The 17787-nt window shown below is 47.0% G+C and overlaps 7 protein-coding genes across 7 annotated transcripts; 2 read left to right on the top strand and 5 right to left on the bottom strand.

Moving 5' to 3' along the window:
• Positions 1–120: 120 nt before the first annotated feature.
• Positions 121–2201, bottom strand: F4807DRAFT_377467 (uncharacterized protein). The gene has a single exon (XM_047995745.1). It carries the CDS (start codon positions 2072–2074, stop codon positions 305–307), a length of 1770 nt encoding a protein of 589 aa, XP_047856327.1. The 5' UTR covers positions 2075–2201; the 3' UTR covers positions 121–304.
• Positions 2202–2724: 523 nt separating this feature from the next.
• On the bottom strand, positions 2725–4225 carry F4807DRAFT_450544 (DNase I-like protein; the record flags this gene model as incomplete). Its single annotated transcript, XM_048000140.1, has 2 exons — positions 2725–4018; positions 4086–4225. The coding sequence occupies 2 exons, from the start codon at positions 4223–4225 to the stop codon at positions 2725–2727; spliced, it is 1434 nt and encodes a 477-aa protein (XP_047856328.1).
• Positions 4226–6417: 2192 nt separating this feature from the next.
• F4807DRAFT_450545 (casein kinase I) lies at positions 6418–7801 on the bottom strand (the record flags this gene model as incomplete). Its single annotated transcript, XM_048000141.1, has 3 exons — positions 6418–6956; positions 7011–7572; positions 7790–7801. The coding sequence occupies 3 exons, from the start codon at positions 7799–7801 to the stop codon at positions 6418–6420; spliced, it is 1113 nt and encodes a 370-aa protein (XP_047856329.1).
• A 4210-nt stretch (positions 7802–12011) lies between these two features.
• On the top strand, positions 12012–13100 carry F4807DRAFT_416486 (uncharacterized protein). Its single transcript, XM_047997128.1, has 2 exons — positions 12012–12688; positions 12845–13100. Exons 1-2 carry the CDS (start codon positions 12256–12258, stop codon positions 12979–12981), a joined length of 570 nt encoding a protein of 189 aa, XP_047856330.1. The 5' UTR covers positions 12012–12255; the 3' UTR covers positions 12982–13100.
• A 263-nt stretch (positions 13101–13363) lies between these two features.
• Positions 13364–14452, top strand: F4807DRAFT_377713 (uncharacterized protein). Its single transcript, XM_047995748.1, has 2 exons — positions 13364–13510; positions 13576–14452. The coding sequence occupies exon 2, from the start codon at positions 13738–13740 to the stop codon at positions 14053–14055; it is 318 nt and encodes a 105-aa protein (XP_047856331.1). The 5' UTR covers positions 13364–13510; positions 13576–13737; the 3' UTR covers positions 14056–14452.
• Positions 14323–15998, bottom strand: F4807DRAFT_377630 (uncharacterized protein). Its single transcript, XM_047995746.1, has 4 exons — positions 15567–15998; positions 15362–15441; positions 14858–15264; positions 14323–14699 (listed from the first exon to the last, which is right to left on the bottom strand). Exons 1-4 carry the CDS (start codon positions 15663–15665, stop codon positions 14590–14592), a joined length of 696 nt encoding a protein of 231 aa, XP_047856332.1. The 5' UTR covers positions 15666–15998; the 3' UTR covers positions 14323–14589.
• On the bottom strand, positions 15889–17706 carry F4807DRAFT_377677 (YIF1-domain-containing protein). Its single transcript, XM_047995747.1, has 3 exons — positions 17185–17706; positions 16560–17087; positions 15889–16496 (listed from the first exon to the last, which is right to left on the bottom strand). Exons 1-3 carry the CDS (start codon positions 17452–17454, stop codon positions 16332–16334), a joined length of 963 nt encoding a protein of 320 aa, XP_047856333.1. The 5' UTR covers positions 17455–17706; the 3' UTR covers positions 15889–16331.
• Between the last annotated feature and the right edge of the window lie 81 nt (positions 17707–17787).

Raw genomic sequence — 17787 nt, forward strand, 5'->3', positions numbered from 1 at the left:
GAGGGGCACATATGCCAAGCTTTCCCATTACCGAACTCTGTTACCTGCATGGGTGGCTACAAGGTACTAGGTATGTACCTAGGGCAGCTACGGAAGAGTAGTAGGTACCTTTAACATTACCTTATAACGATGCCGTCTCCAGCCCCTTTTCTTTATCCGAGATACCCATCTTACACCGATACCTTCATGTGATCATCGTTGAAAGGAAAAATAAACGCCAATTTCGGAACGAATAAAAATATAAAAATATAGGTAATGTATCAGAATCGAATCAAGCTACTTGGTCATCTAGTTAAGAAGGTAATTACCAAACCATGGCACCTCTGACATATCCACGATCGACTAGCTCCCTGAAGTTTCTCTCCAGGCACTTCAGTTTATACCCGTCTAGATGTCCACCACGCCCAAGAATGTCGATGATCCGGTCGAAGTCAAACTCCTCGGACGTGCGTGAGCATTTCTCTAGGACCCTTCGTAGGATAGCTGTCCTACACCGCGGGTCTCTAACTGCCGTGCTCAAGCTGAGGGTCACCAATGACTGTTTAGTCATATTAACATCTCCGTCGATGTCCCTTTTTAGCTGCTGCATGATAGCCGCGTACTCATCTCTCAGCTCCCTTAACGTCCAGGGGGCATCTTCATAGCGATTACTCTCGGCTTCATCCTCGTAGCATCCCTTCTTTCTCCAGAATTCTGGCGCCGGCCGCCATCGCCACACGAATGGGTTGAAGTCTCTGACAAGCCAGCTCGGTAGAGCCTCGTTGCCGGCCGACTTTGGCACGATCCGCACGCTGTCCCAGCCTAAGATCCCCTTAACATCGCCCTCCTTGGAAACGACGATGTTGCGCATCTTCAGGTCAAAGTGTGTGAGCACGAACCTCATCGTCTTTGCTCCATCCTCCTTTTCCTTGTCTTTGCGAAGTCTCGACCTTGGCGGCTCGTGGATGAAGCTGATGAGGAGACGGAGAAGCCTATCAACCCCTGTGTCTGCCTCGCCATCACATGGGTATTTGTCGAGAAGCGCCGTGTACATCTCGGCCACATCATTAAAGGGGCCTATTTCAGCGTAAATTGGCTCCCTTTCGCATTCCTCGTTCCCTAACCAACGGTTGACCATAGCCTGTACGTCCAACTCCCTCAGGGGTCCGGCACCAACCAGTGATTCATTATCATCGAACAAAGGTGCACCGCCGCGCTCGAATTCGTATTTACCAAGCTGTAGCATTAACCGCGCTAGGTTTTGCAGAACTCTAGCTCTTCGTGCCCTAACTGTGCTCTCATCATCACCATCTTCCCCAAACCAGGCTTGATCTAGCGTCCAACCTTCCACGTAAGTCATGATACAGTAAGGCACATGTAGCTTGTTGTGTGGAGTGGCTTCGAAGTCGATGAGCTCTGGTACCGGGATTGTCGTTTCATGAGAGAGTTTATAGATCATTAGAGCCTCCGTGCGCAACGCTTCGGCACAAAGCCTATCCCAAACGTCTGGCGTACCATTAGTCGGGATCTTGATGATCCACTTGGTGGTCTCGTGGTATTGTGCATCGTGGATCTCGATTGAGTAGAAGACGTGAGCCGAACCGAAGAGGGGGCCACGGACGAGCGGTAACTGCAATGGGGCCGGGCGGTAGCCTATATGGCGTTTGCGGTGGACTTGCATGAGTTTGAGTGCGTAGGAGGCGATGGCCTTCGTATCGACCTGAGAGAGTATCCCGGCAAAATCCCGATGTTCTTTCTGACTCTTCTTGCATTCCGGAATAGTCTCTCCTATCGGCGCGGCATCGACAAGCGCGTCTCTGAGTGAGGGCAGGACATTCTCTTCTATAACTCGCTTCGTGCTGCCTGCCTTGACTCGCCATCGCTCAGGCTTCACTAGCTTGGTCATTCCAGCCCATATCTTGTTAGTATTTAGTCCGCCAACATAGTCAACATGCGCCTCATTCCCGTAGGCATGCGATGAAAGCCCAAAAACTAAGCCAAGGTCTTCATGGTAATCTTCATGTAGTCGAGCTAATTCAGCTTGACGCCCAAAGCGAGACCGCTCCACGTAACCCTTTTTTCGCGAAATTGACATAGTTCCATAGATGAAGAAAGAATTGGTGAGTATTATTTGCAAACAATGCCATTGAGAAGTTTTGTAAATGGCAAGTAGATGTTGGGGCTTTTACAGTACCTGGGTAGGCTGTTATGACAAAGAAGACCGACTTCAACGCAGCGCCTGTGGCGTTTTATTATCCACATCCGGAAACCAATTTCGAATACCAATGTTCCGAGTTCGTATCTACCCTATTTCTATGAGCCTTGGTATGTAAGTTGGACGAAACTATTCTATGCCTGATATTTCCCTTTCTTCATGTGCATTGAAGGATACCCAAGTTCTATGTAGGCATATGAGTACCGTCGTCCCTTCGCGCCCCCAATTCTGTTGACATCTGCAATACTCAAGCCTTCCTCGCAGTACATTACCACGGCCTTTTTTGAGAAAGACCAGAGACCGAGGAGAGGCGGACAAATGGTGCTGCCCATGCTAACACGTCTAAGAATTTAAGAGGGAAAAAAAAAAAAGGAAAATAAAGGCCCAGCGTCTCCGCAAAGTTGTTAGCATCCGACAACGAACGACAATGTACACCCAATTCAACCACGTCTATTACGGCTCCAATTCGTTCGTTGTTGGCCCATCAGCCAGCCCGTCGACCATTGTGTAATTCGTAGCCAAGAGGAGTACTACCGCGACCGATACCACCAAGTACCAAGGCCGATAAGGACAAGCGCAACAAAAGCCATGAGACCTCGTCTTGAAAGCGAGACGAGCATCGACCATCCAATGGTATATTCCCATTTCTTGACCTGGGCCCGGTGTTCCCAGGACTGAAAATCGATTGGGAAAGGCAGCTTGATGCGTGGGTCTACGGGTTGATGTTGGTCGGCACTCAACTCCGTCTTGCAAGCAGACTCAGTTGGCAGAAGCTTGGCGGGCTCGAGCATCGGAACCTTCAGGCGCAAGAATACAGCTCTATGATCACTCGATCGCATTGCAGGGATCGCGTCGTAGGCCAAGACGTTCATCTTTACGTCGCCGACTGTTTCTCGAACCCACCAAGGGATGTCAAGGAATAAAATACGGTCACACCAGCCAGGCCACCGATGAATAGCCCAGGACCAGGAATCGTCTTGCTCATTCTCGGCCTGACTCAGCTCCCCCTGAGGGTCGCTTTTAGGCAAAAATGTAAGCTTGTAGGTCGGTGGAAATTTGATGGGCGCCTCGCTCAATCCATTTAGTGTACGTCCAGCAGCCTTCTCTATGGCAAGTTGATCGCGAGATAGGAATCGAGAAAAGTGATTCGGGCTCTCGGGGTCGATATCTGGAAAGGTAGAGTCTGAGGTTGGTGGCTTCTTAGATAGACGATAATTGAGATCGCCGGCAACAAAAAGATGGGAGCCTGGCTTGTACACAGAGACATTATGCGTAGCTTTGAGTGTTGAATCCTGTTCAAGGAGAGGTTCTTGTGTTTCAAAATCCCCATCGCCGTCAAGTGTGCGCTGCGTCGACGGCCGCTCCGCAATCTTCTTGGGGTCCTCGAATGTGAGGCCAGAAACGATACTCTCCCAATTCTTGTTCCTTTTGTTGAGATTCCACTCCATAGCGGCTAGATGGGCGCTGACGAAGGTAAGTTCAGTTGACGCCAGTGACGAGCCATCCTCATCTTCCTTTCTATAAAGCATCCGAAGTCCTACAGCGCCCTTGTTTGCCATATCACCGGCACCAAACCCAACTTCGGCTGTTTGAAGATTTCGTACAGCGGCTGGCTCGCGGGCGAATAGCAAAATGCCTGTCATACCAACATTTCGCGTGGTCACCAACGTGTATGGACTATCTTTTGGGCGGTTCTCCCGTTCCTCCTCTGCAATGAACTTGGCAGCTGCAGTATTGACGGCCGTTTCATAACGTTGAAAATATGGGCTGAGTACGTGTGAACCGATGAACGCCTGAGCTAAAGGGGCCATCTCCTGGAGGGAACTGGGTAGTATTAAATAGGCAATTAGTATTTTTGCCAGTGCTGGCGCTATATGCTTGCGCTACTCACATGACAAGCAACTCTGGTAGGCTTGAAGCATTTTGACCGAAAGCATTATAGAGGTGTCGAGCAAAAACGGGAACGTTAATCTCATGTTTGGCAGCGTTGAAGGTAAGGATGAAGACATCCAGATTGGGAACTGATTCCATTGTTGAAAGATGTGAGGGATCGAGAGACAATTGTAGCTATATGGCTTCCGATGTTTATTGGTGTTAATCAGTGTTGAACTTATTAGGTACCTATATATATGTATACATACCGAGGTATACCTATACATATGTATGTATGCGTATGTGTATATACCAGACCCAGATATGTATGCGCGTAGTTGCAATGGAAGGAAGCTTTGGTAGTGGTGCTGTAGCACCTTTCCCCAAGATCTCGGGTCCAAATGGTGTAGGTGGGTAGGTGGGTAGGTGGGCTGGTGGGGTGGGACTCACGTCAAGGGGGAAAAAAGCAAGGAAAGCAAGCTTCTACTGGTACTGGTACTATACCTATTATGTCATCGACGTAAATGCTCGAATTCGGATATTCAGGGTCCTTCTATATCCGGTATTACAAGGATGTATGTAAGAGAGATTCATTCCAGCCTCCATCTGTCCAATATCTTCCTTTTCTCTCTTATATAATTCTTTATTTTCGTCAACGTCGTGTCTTGTGGCTGAGTATTTTCACTAGATACCTGCCCTTGTCAGCCGCTGCAAGAGAATTCCGCATACTTATAGTCCATGTGACCCGCTGGAGCTTGCACAGCCTCCTTACACCGACTATGTACGAATATGCAGAACCGTAGAAAGTAGGACCATTGCTGCTTTTCACGAGATTACGGAAGCAGCCACCGATATGCCTTGGATGTTGGAATTGTATACAGTGAGCGGACCCTCCATTCGTCGCGCCATGCCCATCGTAACATTTCACTCACGTATTCAAGGAGAGAATGTGCCAATGCAAATCAAATTCATTCTGTGTAACTACCTAACGTGTATTGGTTGCCTTTTGCCATCGTCGCGGGGGGGACCTCCTCTCCATAGAAGTTTTCGTCAGCTTGAATGACACTACCAGGTTGTCGGTGCCTCAAAGACGTCTTTCGAATCGCAGATGCCGGACCATCGTTCAAAAGTCGTGCTGTAGAGCTATGGTAGGTCAATGCTCCGTAGTGCACTGAACATGCTGTCCCTACAAAACTTGTGGAAGAATCGCCAACCTCCCATATCAATCCATCCCAGGGTGACTATTAGGGAATGTCTCCGACCACCGATTAATCACAAAATTGCGATGCCCAGCGCAACCCGAAGGTAACGACGGTATTATGCATCCACAATCTGTCTGCGGTCGACGGTACCAGTATGAATAACGTAGCTCTCCAGACTAGGTAGGTCGCGAACTATGAAGTCCTTTGACGAAGTTGGATCATTAAAGGTATCATTAGGCTGGCGTCGATCATAGTCGGTCCCCTAAGACGAAAACCCCACATCATTATGACATCCCCAGGAGAGGAGGTCGGCGTAAACAAGTCCAATATCTGAATGGGAAAATGAAAGGAAAGAAACCATCGGAGAAACGAAAAAGAAAAACAAGGCCTTGGTCATATCAGTAGGATGATGTATCGCATCGAAGGAGCATCAACAAATCAGGACGATGTGATAGGCCCTGAAACAGTTGAGTCCAGATCTCAGGCCAGTTGTCCACCTTATTCGTGGGTCGATTTGAAGTACGAGCGGACAACCTGCCATGATAGACTAGATCCCATTAACGACACCCCGAACGAGAGTGCCGGAAGTGCCGTTCAAACAATCTAAACAACTCAACAAGAACGTCGAACGTGTTTTCGAGACACATATCCACGCCTTCTAGAGTCGCCTAGATCGTCCGAGCCAAGGGAATTGAGTCGTAAACGGAGAGTCGTCGAAGAACGGAAACAATAGCAATCCATAAGATATGAGAAGGATCGTGTCTGGTCCTCTGTCCGGTGACATTTGGCGTATATCCATATCCACTGGCGGATATTCCAGAGCCAATACGAGAGGAGTGAGCGAGGACGCTACGGCGAATCCCAAGTTACTTTCCATTGTGCGGAGCGCACATTTGTTACGCCCGCTACAACGCAACGGGTGATACCAACGTAGAAGTGTCAGCTAATCATTTCGGCCGGTATGAACCAGATGCATATCCGGAGCCAGCACCCTGACCTTTGGAAGCTGATCGCAGCCTGTTACCGCAAACTGAAGTGTCAGCAATCATGTCAGCAGTTCCTCCGGCTAGCGCTGTAAATCACACCAAACTCGAAGGAAATATGATTCCTTACTAGGAATTCTTGGGCTGGGCTGGGCTGGCGAGACACTCACATCCTGTCGCTTCCCCCGACGGCACGGTTGGTTTCTGGAGTGTCAACGCCGGGAGCACCGCGCTCGATTACCTTGCGACGAGAGCTGGGGATTGCGTTGGGCTTGACGGCACCCGGCTGGGGCGTCTGACCTGCTGCCGCACCAGTAGTTCGGCGGGCCTTGTCGTCTTCATTGTCCTGGCCTGCGGCCTGGGCGATGGCCTGTGCATTCTTCTGGTACTTGTAGACCGTCCAATCAAAGACATAGTCATATTGGAATCCCTCACGGACGAAGAGATCGCGGAAGATCTTCCGGAGGTAGCTGTAATCGGGCTTGTCGTCGAATCGGAGAGAACGGGTGTAGTTCAGATAGATGGCAAACTCATTGGGAAAGCCACGGCAAAGAACCTCGGTCGGAGTGGTCATCTTCTTCTCCATGATCCGATCATACTTCTGCTTCTTAGTAGCAGCCTTAAGGCCCTGCCAAGGAAGGGAGCCTCGGCAGAAGTACAGCATAACGTAGCCTAGAGATTCCATGTCGTCACGACGAGATTGCTCTATATCCTTGTCAGTACCTTATACATTCACATGACGGAACCACGCTAACTTACCAACGCCGAGATGAGTGTTGATCGAAGCATATCGAGCAGTGCCGGTCAAGTTCTTGTTCTCACGGTAAGGGATGTGGAAGTGGGTCTTCGGGTCACGATACTTCTTGGCCAGACCAAAGTCGATAACATTGACTTGGTTGCCCCGCTTGCCGATTCCCATCAAGAAGTTGTCGGGCTTGATATCACGATGGATGAACGACTTGGCGTGAATGTACTCGATGCGAGAGATCAGTTGATCGGCCAGGAGAAGGACAGTCTTCAACGAAAACTTGCGGTTGCAAAAGTTGAAGAGATCCTCTAAACTAGGACCGAGCAGGTCCAGCACCATGGCATTGTAGTCACATTCCGTTCCAAACCAGCGGACAAAGGGAATGCCGACACCGCCGGCGAGGGACTTGTAGACTCGGGCCTCGTATTCCAGCTGGGGGTGCTTGGCCTTGACGGACTCAAGCTTGATCGCAATCTCCTCGCCGGAGATGATGTTCGTACCTAGGTAGATATCACCGAACGAGCCGGAGCCGATCTTGCGACCGATGCGATACTTATTGCCGACACGCAGATCCTGCCAAAAGTTAGCATAATCTCGGTCATTTACCTCCGGTAATGGAAGTCTCGTGATGTGTCTATTTGGGGATGTTCTGATGGAGACTATGGAGATGCCCCATCAATGCACACCGACATTCGATCCCCATCGCCCCAACAGAAGAGTGGCCTCTACTACATCCGTACGACATAGTCCGCTATCAAACAGAATCACGGAAATCAACACAGCAACATACCATTGTAGTCATGATGGCGGCGGTGATGAGCTATCGTGCTCGACGGACGCTAAGTCGGATAGGGTTGGATTGTGTTCTCGGACCAGGACCGAGAATTTGTTGAATCACGAACACCTGCTGTCAGCCTGTTAGAAATTTGAGCAGGAAGGATTGAAGTCCGTGTGTGGATTTGTGCATATGAAGTAGTGAAGAGATTGAGGATAGTTCTTGAATAGAAAGGAATAACAAAACGGTTACACGAAATTGCAACAGTGAAATGCAGCGATCCCAAGATGTAGTGCTTGAATTGTAAAACAAGAGTGGACGGGATAGATTAGTAAGAAACAAAGAGGAATGACTCTTCTAGAAAGTCAAACAAGAATGTGCGGTTATTTGAAGCTGACACTGGAAGCCGACAGCTGGACAGAATATAATGACTCCGACCGGGAGCAAAAGGCTGTGAATGTGGGAGAGGGGAGAGAAGGGAAACTCACTCAACGTTTGGACTCTGGCAATTTGCTTGCGTTGAAAAGGAAAAGTAATAGAATAATATGGGAAGAGAAGAAAATATGTAAAAGACGTGACGGTCGAATATAAGATTATTCGCCGGTTGGAAGTAACACGTCTCTCCGAAGAAGCTGTCGAAAGATGTGAATGGGAAGATTGCTTTCGGGCGAAGAGTGGAAAGTTAGTAGTAGTAATAGTAGTAGGTTGTGGTAAGGGGAGGAGGAAAAGGAAGAAGAGACGGCGGTGGACGAATTTGGGCGAAAAGTGGATATGAAAGAGTGGATTAGATGGGCTGGAATGGCAATTGGGGTTGGGCGCGCCTCATCAAAGCTGGGTAGGACCGACCCTGAAATCGATTGGGTTTTTCGGTACGTTCTGTGGGTTCGAGCGCCTAGCTTTTGCTAGGGCGTACTGCGTAGCTCACTGAGGCAACTGTGGCTGACTACCGGTACCTAGGTACCTACTACTATCCATGGATGTATTACATGTTTTACTGAACCCCCTGGGCAACTACCTACATATATATATGTATATATGTATATATGTACTTCTAGTATGTAGATACTCAACTAGGAGGCAGCTAATAATCACATGTATGGATATACTAATTACTATTAAGGTACCTACTTTACAGTGCAAGTAGGTAGTAGGCAGTAAGCAAATGGAAGCCCTAGCTTGTTGGAGTAGGTACACGAATAGCTAGTAGTAGGTAGAGGTTTACGGATCCGTAGGTACGTCTGGAAGGCAGCCCGAGTGGCGGAAGTGGCGGACCACCCCCCCTAATCCAGCTCTGCTGCAGCTGCCCCTTTACGGCGAAGTCCAGTTAAGTTAGTGGTTCTCAGCGGCCTTCAGCGACCGGTCGCCAGTTTCAGAACATCAGAACCGGCAGTTACCATCCCACCCTCATTAATTTCCCTTGCAACGGAGACAGTTATGAACAATGCAATAATCACCAGATACCTCCCTTCGCAACATGACGGAAGGGCGTAAACACGAGCTATCAGAAAAGCAGCATCATATGTTTCGGAAGGCTAAAACGGTAGGTGTATTCGTGATGTGCAAATACCTATTATAGATATATACATGTATCTATGTGGGTACCTAGGATACGTCAAGTACTACGACAGCCTTTTGATTGAAAAGATTTGGGGGAGAAACGACGTGGCTACTACATACATAATGTAAGTACTGTAGGTAGGTACCGTAGTCTCCAAATTTAAATACTGAAGAGTCACTGCAAAGGTTGAATAAATACCTACCGGTACTTACTTACTTATCATGTACCTTTTAGGGACCTACATGTATTACATACCTAGTAGGTACATATATCCCAAACCGATTGTGAGGGGGATGCGAACCAGGAACTAGTAATTGATGAGTGGACGACGATAAAAACGCGTAGTTCTGAAGCTGGGTTCCAACGTCGACGAGGAACACGAAGCGCGAACCATGTGAACCAAGTGGTAGGTACACACATACACACGCATACGCACACTAGTAGTACATGTTGCAAGCGGCATTTTTAGCCTACCTACCTGGTATCTGGGTACTATAGGTGATCTGCTAGCTGGGTTAATTGATGCTCGCGAATATCGTCAACTAGAGGCATTTATTTATTAGTCCATACATACCTATATACCTAGATGGTTTGATTCCATCATTTTAATAAGATGATGGTGGTCATCAGGACCTTTATTCAGGCTGAGGCCCCTCCCTTCCTATCGCGAACTGATACCTTATTGCGGAAAAGAAATTATTAAAACGCCTATTAGTATGACACGCCATAAAAGATCTGCGGAGATCTCCCCCTATGCTGGCAGGCAGTGATTCGTGAACCATAATGCGATTTTAAAACTCGGTGTCACTAATCCGTACCTAGTCTTACTAGTGTGTTTAAAGGCGTATTTCAAGATTGGGAGATTTAAAGCAGTCAATGCTTCTCTTTTCTGAGTTCTTAAAGTACTGCGTTATATACATACATATATACATACATACATACCTGCTTGGAGAATTCTTAATTCTGTCTCTTGAGAGTCGATGGTAGCTTACGATGCAACTTGACATCACAATCGTTACTGTAGGTACCTTAGGTAGCTATCTCCAACTCTTAATTCATGAAACATGTGTTCATCTATGTACGTGAGAAATGTCGGCTAGACGACGAATCATTAGCTGCTACTGCGTCTTGCCTGCTTGCTACCAACAAATGCCGTAGCTTCCACCCATCTTGGCCTTTGCCTCTTCACTTAACAGCACAGGATTACTTGCAGCAGCACGTCAGCCTGTGGTCATTTGTAAAGTATCGGAAGAATCAGTAAGATGAATGGACTTCGCACATCGGCCTTCACCTCTATCATCCGTAATAGAAAGCGGTAAGAATCTTCACATACGCGAAATGGCATTTTGATGCTTGGATCATCCAAGCGAATTATCAATGGTCAATCAAATAAGGGGATATACGTACATATTGTACGAAGTACCTATATGTTGATGAGATTAAGGTTAGCAGTGGTTAAGAATAGGCGATTCTGCAAATGTGTAAAAATAGAAGAGAGGGTCTCGGGTTTAGTGGGACCAAGCTAATCAATTGATGCATCCGTTAATCGATGGACATATGTATCTAGGTACATACTCAGGTATCTATTATGCGGTAGGTACCTCTTGCCTATCTCATTAGCATCTTCAATGTTCTATGTACCTTCGGGATATTTACCTAGAAACATCGAAGGCGCCAGATGGACGGCAATCGATAAGGTTCTATTATCTAGGAGAGCCCTGCCACTGCCGATGTACGTATTTCTGACATTGAAGGCTATCTAATTCTCATTCACAGAAGGGGGAAATCCGTTGAATCTTCTCAACAATCAACCTCTTAACTGCTTCTAATGGATTCTTGTAGCTCTTCTTTTTCGCCACGATCTTCGCATGTTTCGTATATTCTATGTATGACTAGCTTCAAAGTTGGCCAATTACCTCGTTCTATTTCATTAAGACAATCCCCTCGCCCTTGTTCATTTGCCGGCTACACTTGAGGGATCAAGTAGAGTTTCACAGATCTACGGAGGGCGCGCCGAGTCAGTACTAGCTTAGTCGAGGCTCTGTCGATCACGACGTCTAGACATATCGTAGATCCGAAGGTCGCGACCGGCATTATATTCTAAGAAAATCTCAGGCTATTTGTTACAGCTTTCCTTCCCGGAATGCCGACATATACGTGGTACGCTTTGCCATATAATAAACATACAAACGATGTATCAGAGCACATTAGTATCCTATAAAAGCTCTACTCTGAAAGTATCATACATAGTCGATTTCCTTTCCCCTAATATATACATCCGTTCCAACTAATAACTGATCATACTAAACCTCCCCTATACAGCAATCAAGTACCTGACCTATGTGTTTGCATGGTGAATTTAGGTACTACAGGAGGACAATATTACACATTCTGTTATTTTAGTTAATACTTCAATCTTTTTCACGATAATCTAAGGCTTGATGACGATGCTTGAGGATCTTTTGGATAATTATGTTAGAAGAGTATTAGTAGGTGTGATAAACTCGGAGGGTAACGCTTCCGTAAAGGGAGGTCGTGTCGGTGCTGACTTGAAATAAGAAATACACGACATGCCTGAGTATATCCCGTTATATTACCTAGGTACCTATCGAGGATGCTTCTAAGCTCATACACCTATTGAAGCCCATATAATCACATTAGTTAAGCTCACGATATATATAGGGCTCGTTTGACACCGCGGCGCCATGTGTGGCGGTTATCAGCCGTAAAATACGCCTTTGTCTTAGACCTTGAAGATCATGCAGTTCGGACAAAGAGACAACTTGCCAATGAGGCAGAAACACTCCTCTGCCCTGATATCATACCTCATTGTCGAATAAAATAATTTCACCAAGCATTTCAATCTTATGTTAGATCAAGTCACTTGAAACCTTTCGAAGTTTCCACTACAGTGCATTGCATCATGTCAACTGGAGCAAGTGGATGGTTACAGATGGGCGAGGAAGTTACTACAACCCAAGCACAACCTCCTCCTTTATCTAAGCAGCTAATTAAGCCTCTATCACTCAAAACTAGAAAGCATGCTGCGCTTAAGGGCAGGCCTATGGTACCCATCTCGACAGAGCAATGGGAGAATATTAATCGAGCGATTGTGAAGACGGTGGAATTGATCCTCACCAAAAACCTAACTCTCAATAGTTTCGGTCCTGACTACTGGGAGATGGATGAAGGCCTCGGGATAGCTCTTGTAGCAGAGATCAGACGAGGAATCAAGGAGATATGCACGTTGGGTGACCCTAAGCTTCAAAAGAAGCTTATGGAAATGGCCCGTGATATAACACACAAGGAATTCCGGTTTTCATATAGGGGCGGGGGAGTCTGGTTCCGCTTCAAGAGTGAGTGATTTCAGAATGGCGCCCATCTTCCTGTCCATTTTAGAGACCAGGTTTCCAACCAATCCTACATGGAAATGTCGGAAGAAATTATTTTCATGAGTTCTGCGAGTGTCTCTCGGAGAGCATTGGGGCATTTGCTGATTCTTGCTACTACAGTGATCGACCTCCAAAAAGCTGTACAACCCGTTATTATCCCGGAGGACGATGTTTCGCCGAACAGTTCTAAGATGGTCCACAAGGTTATTGGAGGAGAAATAAGTGCTCCGGTTCAAATGGACGAGCTTCGGAAGTAGAGAAGACTACGTCCTGTATAATTGTATGTTGGATTGCTCTAGCTTTGGGGCACAGATGAATGAATGTATGAGCTCTATCTAACAGTATCTCGCTAGTCAACACTGGAAAGCTTGCTTGAACTCTTTGAAACTGGCATTAGCAACGAATTGGGGTCAAGGATAAAGAACATATGAGAGCCCCGGTACTTGTCCTAGGTACCTAGCCATGGTTCGAAAACATAACTGCATCACCGGCGCTATTGGGCGCGTCTCGTACAATTAATAACAGCCTCTAACAAAAATGAGATTGCCATATTCGAATTATTAGGTTTATTTGCGCTGGTTTGAGATAGCCTCTTTGTAATATCGAATCCGGGAGCAATGTTAGGGGATCAAAGAACAAAGCGAGTTCCTAGAACTAAAGAAGAACGGAACTTCACGAGAGTGACCAGACTGGCCACTGTGACATACTGCTCTAGATTAGCCCCTTCCACCAGCTCAATTCCTTTGAGCTTATTGAAAGTCTCAGCGGCGGCCCCTAAATTCGACAGTGAGCTATCTCTACCACCAAAGAAATTGCACTAACGAAGAATAGGACTCAACCAGAGACTTTAGGGACTCTGTGTCAAGCGTCGAAGCCTAAGAGTATCTTCGTACACCTATACTTCATATAAAGTCAGCTTCATCTTGAACCGAAACAACATCCAGCGATAACCCGAGCTGTCTCTCAGATATCATCGTAATCTGAACATTACGTTATCAATTACCAAACTCACGATGTCAAACTCGTGGGCAAGCGAGTGCGAACTGACGGCACGCAGAATTCTGCGACGGGGTTTCTTGATCGATGAGATGCGCGAGATGTCGACTATCGCGCTCGGCGAAGAGCAGCAAACAGCGGTGGTCTTAATCATATCCACGGGAACCCACCCGATATATAATGTTTCACACTGGGAGCCTGGTATTAGGGAAGGCCTAGTCGACATGGCAAAGGATGGATTAGAGGGGAGAATGATTATATACGGCTTGGGTTTCCAGTTCAAGAGGCGTGAAGATGTCGCTCACATCACTCATTCCAGACGGAGTTCGGCTTGACAATATTGTCAAGTATATGGTGCAGTACTTTAGATAGAGAACTAGGTGGCCAAAGTGTGGTGGATATAGAGGTGTATTAGTATCAAAGTAATAAGAAAGTTAACTTGGTTAGAACTTTCCTGGAGCAGAGGCTTTAATATTTCCGTGTTTAGTATGCAGAAGGCAGCTTCAGATAGGCCAAAAGGATGCATAAACCACGTGAGGTATCATACTTCGTTGGTGATGCTGCGTCCCTAACACAAGCGTCTATTCAGGCCGTGTTGAAATTTGCTTTGAATAGCTAACCCATTAATTGTAGCCTATGAATCCTGCCGCAGAATAATAGCCGCGAAGAATCGAAAGGCTAAGAAAGAAAGGCTAAGAATCTATGCTATCTGAAGGATCTATTGAGTTTATGTATCGCGCATGGCCCATTGGCTTTGAGGCTACTGTGAAGACAAAAGCGTCACCCTAAACAAGATACCCGGTCCGTGATGAGCAGATAATTTTACATATTAGTTGGGACGTATTTGCGGATATTGCCGACAACTTCCTTCAACGGGCAGCAACCAGGCTCATGTAGACGCCCCAGCCAACACCAGCAAGACTGCCGACGAGATTGCGGCCTTCGATGCTCTTGATAAATGCGAAGTTAATCAGGCTCACTTCAATGACGATGTCAGCAGCCTGTTCTCCAGGAATGAATTTTAAGGGGTTGAGCATATCTCGGGAGGAATAACCGCTTAGTCAGTCGGCTGGGACACCCTCAGTCTTGAGGCAAAAAAAGGGGGGGAAGAATATATATATATTCAATATCACATACCTATCGGCCATATCTTCCACCCCGCAACCAGGATCGGGTAGAACTCAGCACGACTGCGTGCTACCACGCCCGTCCAATCAACATTGCTGTAGGAAATGGCACCTCGAGACAAGAGGTACTGCACGCTCTTGTCCGGATGGCTGAGTGGAGCGTCGATGGGTCGGACCATAGCCTCCTGGATAGAATGTATGAACAGGCTGAAGAGAAAAGTATTGGCAACAGCGCCGACAGTCTGGTCCAGGATCATTTTGACAGCCGTATTAGCTATATTTAATTTAGATTCGACTAGTTTACCTTCCTTGGCCTCTTGCTCAAGTGCCTTTTCGTCGTTCGCAGCTGCGGACGTCACGGCAGTGGATGTGGGAGACATGTGATACGCTGGAAATGCGGACTCCAGGGATTCTTGCCTGTGGAATACTTTAGCACGAACGTAGATAGAGGCATTCATGTGTCCTGGGAAGATAGCGGTGTGTCTTATAGACCACGGTATTATACCACACGTACCATAAGAAGTTAGGTGGCACGTTGATGAATGCATAAAGGACGAATTGGAAGACTGGAACCCAATCTATGATGAGAGCGGTCTATACAACCTGTTAGCCTCGAGCCTAGGAAACCTATGAAATGGGATATGAGCTGCCTGATAAGCAGAAAGGTCTACCTGCGCATCAGGTTGGCGCGTAGGGTACTAGGTATGATTCATTCATACCTCATTTTGATACGCCGTCAAGCTTTGTGCTAGGAGATTAGATGTGGCTGCTAGAATAGCGGATTGTATCGTCGCAGTTACGATCGGGGGAAAAGCCATTATTGAGATTCTAAGGCGTTGGGGTATTATTTGCTGATAGGCTTATGAGTTCGTGTTGTACCTAGGCAGTTGTCTTCAAGTTGGGGAAACAGAATAATGGCGAAGTTATAGAAATGTATCAATGATGGCAGCTATGGATAATATTAGGCAGAGTTAATTTATTAGGTGAATGTGCCTACTAAGGAATGCTCGTTAGATATTATTGGCTTGCTTGAGAGTTCCAAGGTTCTAAGGTGTTTAGTTTATCGAATCTGGCAAAGTCCAGATTTACACAGTCCCAAGGTTATATATCCTTACTATATACCTAGATGATTAAGGGATCAACCAATTAAATGCCGTGTCATGTATCCCTATTTCATCTTCAGTCCATCATCACGAAGGAACTGCCGCACAATATCGTCTAATACTGCACAACAGAGCACCCGAAATCTCCAGACGATGAATTTAATTGCCATATGGATTCCTTAGCCATCCCATTCCGTCTCGCTTCGGTAAACTCCCCTGGGAGTATGCTTGGCTAAATTCAGCGGGAGAGTTAGACGTCTCGGGCATTTCCACATAACGGTGGCCCCGAACATGGCAAAGGTTCTCATAGCTTCTCCTATAAATGAAGTGATCCGACCCTCATAACCCCATGGAGTTATCGACAGAACCTGGCGGGTGTATCTAGCCTCTGCTAAGAATCCACATGAACAAAAGCTGTATGAGATACGAGTAAGCGAATAAAAACTGGGTTCGCTGATTTCGTTTTGTCCGGGTATCCGTCTGCATTGGGCCTCGCGCATCCCCTCCAGAACTTTCCGGAAGAAGAACGTATCTTAGTGATCGCATCTAGTAGTAGCAGTCGAACGTTAGCGCTACTAAAACACATATCTCTGCAAAAACGGCTCTTACCAAAAACAGGGAATTCGCTAGGAACGTGTATAGGAACACGGTCCATCCGATCCAGCCGCCAGTTCCCTTGCCTCCGTTCATGAGCTCTGCGATAGCAACAGTCACGATGATACCGACAAACTTGTATCCCGAGTAGGCCACTAGGTCGAGAAGCTGAGACTCGTTTGATATGCTTAGAAAGTAGCACCCTAGCTTCAAGAGCAATATCTCAAGAATGACAACAACTCCCGCCGTAGAGGCCGTATATCCTAGCAACTCGGGCTGAAACTGTCCCCGTAGTCCTGCTATTAGAGTCGACAATAAGATGTACGTGACAAGTGCCATGACTGGGATGTACATATCGGGGCTGTTTATATCGTCTCGCGGTGGTAGGTACCATCCTTCCTGTCCATTAGGCCCGACAGTCTGCCTTCGTGACCAAGGCTTGTGTCGCCAGGGGAAGAGTACTAGGAAGAGCTTGTTGACAACATATTTATTCGACACGTTGAAGTAGTGCTTGAGGGCGGAAAAGTTAACCCATCGGTTCATCTATCGCCAGTTGTCAGCTCTATCCCTTTTGTTTTGCTTGCTCCCAAGTCAACTAGCCAAGTAAGCTGAATCATTAGACCAATATAATCCAACATACATTTTGCTCGACGTGCTTAAAGGCATTCTGACCAACTTGTCCAACGAATTGCGCGGCCATCGGATCATTCATGAAGTTTCCATAGGCGCCGAAGACATTGGTGCCGCTCGCGGGTGTGCCTTGCTGATAGGGGTTGCCATACACCCCTTGCTGCTGCGGTTGTGACGACGTCAGCGGCGGAGGCGATCGTAGCTGTGGAACTGTAGAGACATGCTGGGGTACGGGATGGTGAAGCGGCGGAGAGTGGCCGTAATTTGGATGTTGCTGCATATTGTATTGTTGACAGATCTCGCGAAACTGGTGACCTTAGTAGCGATAGTAGTGGCGGAAATCGTATAATGTTTATAGCTGTTTTCGAGTTGCAAGTTGCAAGTTGCGCGGCTCCGAGCTTCCGGTTGGTAGGAGAATCTTTTAAGCTTTACTACTAAAGCTTCATCGGCGGCGGTTTCCAACGGTCGTCTTTCTGGAAATGTGTTTTTATTCAATGCCGAACGTTTCCAGCTGTCAAATAAGGGCCAATCCCTGTCTGCATAGGTATGTACCGAAGTACCTAGCCAAGGTACGAACGTAGGTACCTAAATTGCCTTCCAACTATGACGTGCC

Source organism: Annulohypoxylon truncatum (genome assembly GCF_022578515.1).
Source record: "Annulohypoxylon truncatum strain CBS 140777 unplaced genomic scaffold F4807scaffold_8, whole genome shotgun sequence".
Classification (NCBI taxonomy): domain Eukaryota; kingdom Fungi; phylum Ascomycota; class Sordariomycetes; order Xylariales; family Hypoxylaceae; genus Annulohypoxylon; species Annulohypoxylon truncatum.

Excerpts from the sequence above, each read along its gene's own strand:
- F4807DRAFT_377713 (XM_047995748.1), top strand. The coding sequence starts at position 13,738 with ATGTCAAACTCGTGGGCAAGCGAGTGCGAACTGACGGCACGCAGAATT.
- F4807DRAFT_377677 (XM_047995747.1), bottom strand. The coding sequence starts at position 17,454 with ATGCAGCAACATCCAAATTACGGCCACTCTCCGCCGCTTCACCATCCC. Across the intron at positions 17,088-17,184 it reads TTAAGCACGTCGAGCAAAAT|ATGAACCGATGGGTTAACTT; the intron begins GTATGTTGGATT and ends AACTGGCGATAG. Across the intron at positions 16,497-16,559 it reads TAGCGAATTCCCTGTTTTTG|ATGCGATCACTAAGATACGT; the intron begins GTAAGAGCCGTT and ends TGCTACTACTAG.
- F4807DRAFT_377630 (XM_047995746.1), bottom strand. The coding sequence starts at position 15,665 with ATGGCTTTTCCCCCGATCGTAACTGCGACGATACAATCCGCTATTCTA. Across the intron at positions 15,442-15,566 it reads TGACGGCGTATCAAAATGAG|ACCGCTCTCATCATAGATTG; the intron begins GTATGAATGAAT and ends CAGGTTGTATAG. Across the intron at positions 15,265-15,361 it reads GTGCCACCTAACTTCTTATG|GCAAGAATCCCTGGAGTCCG; the intron begins GTACGTGTGGTA and ends AGTATTCCACAG.
- F4807DRAFT_416486 (XM_047997128.1), top strand. The coding sequence starts at position 12,256 with ATGTCAACTGGAGCAAGTGGATGGTTACAGATGGGCGAGGAAGTTACT. Across the intron at positions 12,689-12,844 it reads AGTCTGGTTCCGCTTCAAGA|TGATCGACCTCCAAAAAGCT; the intron begins GTGAGTGATTTC and ends TTGCTACTACAG.
- F4807DRAFT_377467 (XM_047995745.1), bottom strand. The coding sequence starts at position 2,074 with ATGTCAATTTCGCGAAAAAAGGGTTACGTGGAGCGGTCTCGCTTTGGG.